General features: G+C 38.0%; 1 protein-coding gene across 2 annotated transcripts; it reads right to left on the bottom strand.

Annotated features, from left to right (window-relative positions):
* Positions 1–631: 631 nt before the first annotated feature.
* Positions 632–4,330, bottom strand: LOC145425378 (transmembrane protein 272-like). 2 transcript variants are annotated; one of them, XM_080298366.1, is made up of 5 exons: positions 4,184–4,330; positions 3,925–3,978; positions 3,784–3,834; positions 3,484–3,648; positions 632–1,507 (listed from the first exon to the last, which is right to left on the bottom strand). In XM_080298366.1, exons 1-5 carry the CDS (start codon positions 4,320–4,322, stop codon positions 1,290–1,292), a joined length of 627 nt encoding a protein of 208 aa, XP_080154492.1. In that variant the 5' UTR covers positions 4,323–4,330; the 3' UTR covers positions 632–1,289. The 2 variants fall into 2 exon arrangements, with proteins under 2 accessions (XP_080154492.1, XP_080154493.1); XM_080298367.1 differs by having other exon boundaries at positions 3,925–3,994; positions 4,184–4,270.
* Between the last annotated feature and the right edge of the window lie 404 nt (positions 4,331–4,734).

Raw genomic sequence — 4,734 nt, 5'->3', positions numbered from 1 at the left:
TAAAAGACTGACTTCAGGATGAAAAATTGAATCAGTGGCTGCTTCAGTTAAATATGGTATGATTGGTCATTATATAAGTTATTAATAACGCTGGGCTCAGTACTTACTCACCACAGTACAAATGGTTAAAACACCAAGGTTGAGAGCAACATCTGCATTTAAGCATAAAATTGCATGTAGGCAACCTGCTCCTGTGACTGGCCAGCACGTCATGGAGTGGGTGGGAGGTATTGTCCAGTATTGTCCTTGGGATATTGTCATGGACAACATTCGCCTCTCTCACACAACCTTAAGGGAGTCCAGCTCCATCCCCACAACATTACTGGGCTTGCAGATCAGGTTAGTGAGTCTGTTGCATCTTGAGGGTTGCATCTGCAACCCTCAACCTGCTGCCCCAGCATGCAACAGCATAGAGGATGATACTGACTACAACATACTCACAAAAAATACTGAGCATGGTCCTGTTGTCCAAACCCACTGAGCCTTTCCTGTCTGACATGGGTTTCTTTGAAGCATGAAATCTCAGTTCTACCAAAATTCTTCTCCTGTTTTTAGTTCCCACATTTGTTTCTGTTTAGTTGTGAAAATTTTATCAAATTTATCAAACTGTTGACAAAAATTACAGACGATGTAACAGGGTAATAAAAAGGGCAGCCTTTTATTTATTTATTTAGTTTGTTTACAATTAAACAAAAAAGAAACAGCATGGATATTGGCAAATAAACAAAATCACACATTTCATATACGTTTGTTAAACAGGAAAGATCATGATCATTTACTCTGCTGTGATGGGTCATCAGTGTCTTAACTGAATTCTGTGTCTCAATAAATCATGTCCACTTCTTCCAGATGAATGTAATAATGATCTCTCCTTATTGAACGACATATGATTTACATAATAAACATCTTTGTTTGTATTCATAAAGCTTCAAAGTACATGGAGTTTAATAAATTATGATAAAATATTAAACATGAATTGTTAATTGTAAGATTTCTCTAACAAAAGATCAACAACTACATGTTGCTGTATTAACCAACATTAAATGTATGAAGTTCTGTATATACATAAAGCACACATTAAAATATTAATATAATATTTAGTCTGTTGTTTGCTTATAATTATATTTCAGTCAGCGTCATTATTATTAGTAGTAGTATATGTCCATTACAGTGTGATATATTTGATATGACATTTTTTATTGTGACACCATTCTAATCTGTTTCATCAGTATTGGTCCACTTGGCTCAGAGGAGGTGGGGAACACACAAACATATATGCATTCATATGATTAGCGCCACAGCAGTGGCCGAGCCTCATCATCGTAAACCTCCATCTGGTTGGTGCAGCGAGCAAAAAAAAATGTAAAAACAAGAACACCTATGAGGATGTAGGTCAGGGTGATGCAACAAAATCCAAACAGGTAGAGCGTCTTGTTGCAGTAACGATTGCTGTCTGTAGTGTTCATGCCGTAGTCGAGTTCATAATTGGAGTAGATGAGAAAACTACCTAGAAAAATATGAGTAAGATCTCAGAAAATAAGGTCTGATCATGCTTGTCAACAGCAAATATTGCTGTAATACATTAATTCTTGTGTTAAAAAAAACCCTATCATTTAGTAAACTTTAGTATGAATGACTTTTCAGATATAATGTTTGAACTCACAACCAAGTTATTATTTATTTGTATTTGTGTTTAAAAGCTGCATGACTGAAGTGAATTTAATTCTAGAGTGGCTAATTATTTATAATATTCTGGTTTCATTTTCAAACAAATACATTTAATTTTTTAAAGCCCTGCAAAAACGAAATCCTGCTCATTCTGTTGTCTTTCTTTAATGCTCTCTTTCAGCTCTAGATTTTTATTCTTGGACTCCACTGAAGTTGATTTACATCATTAACACTTTTAAATAATGCTGATTCGTTTTATATTCTGCTTCTTGCAGCCTCTCAGTTCATCCTTTGTCTGCAACTAGAGGTTTTGATTCAAATTCAAATAACTTTATTAATCCCAAAAGGGCAATTTGTTCACAGCTTACAAACGCTCCCTACTCACATGGTCAAACTCATGCAACCTATACTCTTTAAAGACCAATCACAAGCACTGTTACATTCAAGGCAGATATCACATAACAGACAATGAGGTCCAGGAAAAAAATTAATTAATACAAATAATAAAAACAAATAAGTAGAATACAAGGTCAGATGTATGTCTTTGGCTCCTCTTCCTTTAAGCCAACTTTCTTCTGATTGGCTACCTCTCATAAACTGACAGTTTGAACAGTAGGTGGCATGTTTGTGCTCACAGCCAGAGCTGTACAGAGCCAACAGTAGAAAAAGTCATAAACTGAGCATTAAGAGCAGTCTGGAGGCTGAAATTACAGGCTTGCATTTTCAGCAAGCACGGGGCAATAATTGTATCATTTTTCAAAAATTACTTTACTTTAAGTTTTGTTTTTGGTCTAATTTTTGTCATGAGAAGCTTGTCTTGGTCTTTGAGAAATATTCAAATGTCGGGTATGTACTGCTGTGCCAGGCTGTCTATTCAAAAAACAACCTTCACTGTTAAGAAGCTGAACATAACATTAAGCTTACTGCCACAATCTGACGCTACAAACTGTGGAGTTAGAGGTGTGGATCCAAAAGCAGAAGCATGGAACAAAACTCGGTTTAAACAGAAAGCGAGCTGTTTAATAAGGCTGGTGAAACAGTTCAAAACAAAAGGCGAGAGCAAACCAAGGTGAAACTAAACAATAACCTAAACTGGGTAAACAAAAACTAGGCATGAAAACCTGGACTAGAGAGCCACGAATACCTGGAACATGATACGTGGTTAACAGACCACCCAACAAAAAATGAAAGAAAACTCACACACTAAATGCACACAGCGGTGGTGAGGGCAGTGGACACACATGGGAACACAGCTGGGACAGACATATTGACGCAGAGGGAAGCAAAACTGAACACACTGAGCACATCGCAAGACGCATGACCGAGAGGGAGGAACGCACAAGAGTACAGGATTGACTGGAGACACAAAGGAAGGCGACACAAAGAGGGAAAACGGAAATAGTCAAGGGAGAAAGAAAGAGCGCGAGTGAGGGACAGGGAAGAACAGGGAGAACATAAATGAATACAAATGAACACAAAGAGGGGAGACAAGGAGTGACACACAAGGAGGGAATATGTAAGCCAAAGGGAGAAAAAATGCAAAGGCATGACTGAGACCCAGGAAACGAGGAGGCGAGCGACATGGAAGGAGACAGAGTTGAACATAGATGACACAACAGACACATACTGGCAACTCAGAGGAGAGACAAGAGGAACCTAACAGACAAGAAACTAGACAGAAAATACAGAAACTCAAAACAGAATAAACTCACAACTAACTAAAGAACCTTAAACCATAAACATGATACATAATAATTACTAAACCTCAAGAAATTTAAAATGCTGAGTCAAATAATCCAGAAACATGATACTTACCGAAGATAAACCAGGCCAAGCAGAAGATGAGGAACAGACAGTTGCAGAAAATACTGCACCTGCTCTTGCAATGGCTCAGTCCCCAGAAGACAGGTATGAATCCACAAATAACCATAAAGAGAGGAATGGAGGGCGCCCTTGGACAGTCATAAATGTACACGCATCCTACAAAGCACAAGCATGTAAATGAAGATGACTGTTGTTGCATAGTTCTTGTTATTTGATTTTTCAAATTTTATTTCCAACACATAAACTGAATCTAAATGAATTCAGTCTGAATATTGAGCCACTCACACTTACCAACTATCGCCTGAACAATAAACATGATGAAGAAAATGACAGAGACACACCCTGAAGGAAGACACGATATAGTTTCAGTTACAAATGACATCATGCAGCAGCTGCAGATGTGTGCAAAACTGTTCAAAATCACTTTCTTACTTATGATTCGAGGTATGCAAGTGTGTTGAGATCTATCGCTCTCTGGCATCATGACTAGAGACAAAGAAAGCTGTGAGACAAGCTCAAGATGTCTTTAACTGTCTGAATAAGAGAAATGATACATGCCCACACAGCAAGGTAAAAATCTAATGTGGAAAAAGAAAGATCTAAACTTTTTGTGTGTTTCATGTTGTTAACAAATAATAAAACAGATGTATTATATGATTTAGATAGTTTAAATCGTTTGTTGTAGCCGTACCTGCCTGCATGTCTTCTTTTAAGGGCGAGAAAAGAACGTCGTGGCGAGTCTTGGCAAAGTGTTCACAACATGTCTCGAAGTGTTGTGGGCATACATGAATGTGCTGTTGTTGTCTGAACTTCCTGTTACAGGGTCTCATTGCACTGAGAGCATTTGCGATGAGGATTCATGGGCCATTTACTCAGATAATCAGTCGGGAACTGATTGAAGCAGGATTTGATGTCAACAGTCCAGGGTATGGCTCATTTTGTACGTCCTGTGGTCCTTCCTGATGACATTTTCAGCTAAAAGCCTAACATGATTCTCATTTGGGGAGAAGTTCCCATTCTTTGACTTAAATCTGACGGCTGCCTCAGCTCCTTTTCATCATTGAATTCCTCCTCATCATTCATTTCTTGGTCTGGATTATATTCTGTCAGTTTCCTTGCTCCTCTCCTCCTCACCACTGCAGTGATCAAATATGTAGAGCCTCACTTAGGGTGCATCAACTGTAAGTGCTAAAATTATACTGTTACTCAAACCATCCAGTCATTCTCTAAAATTGAACATTA

This window comes from Astatotilapia calliptera, chromosome 3, assembly GCF_964374335.1.
Source record: "Astatotilapia calliptera chromosome 3, fAstCal68.1, whole genome shotgun sequence".
NCBI lineage: Eukaryota > Metazoa > Chordata > Actinopteri > Cichliformes > Cichlidae > Astatotilapia > Astatotilapia calliptera.
Note: the sequence above shows the minus strand (reverse complement) of the source record. Positions and strands in the feature narration are given on the sequence as shown.

Excerpts from the sequence above, each read along its gene's own strand:
- LOC145425378 (XM_080298366.1), bottom strand. The coding sequence starts at position 4,322 with ATGAGACCCTGTAACAGGAAGTTCAGACAACAACAGCACATTCATGTA. Across the intron at positions 3,649-3,783 it reads TATTGTTCAGGCGATAGTTG|GATGCGTGTACATTTATGAC; the intron begins GTAAGTGTGAGT and ends TGTGCTTTGTAG. Across the intron at positions 1,508-3,483 it reads CTTGGCCTGGTTTATCTTCG|GTAGTTTTCTCATCTACTCC; the intron begins GTAAGTATCATG and ends ATATTTTTCTAG.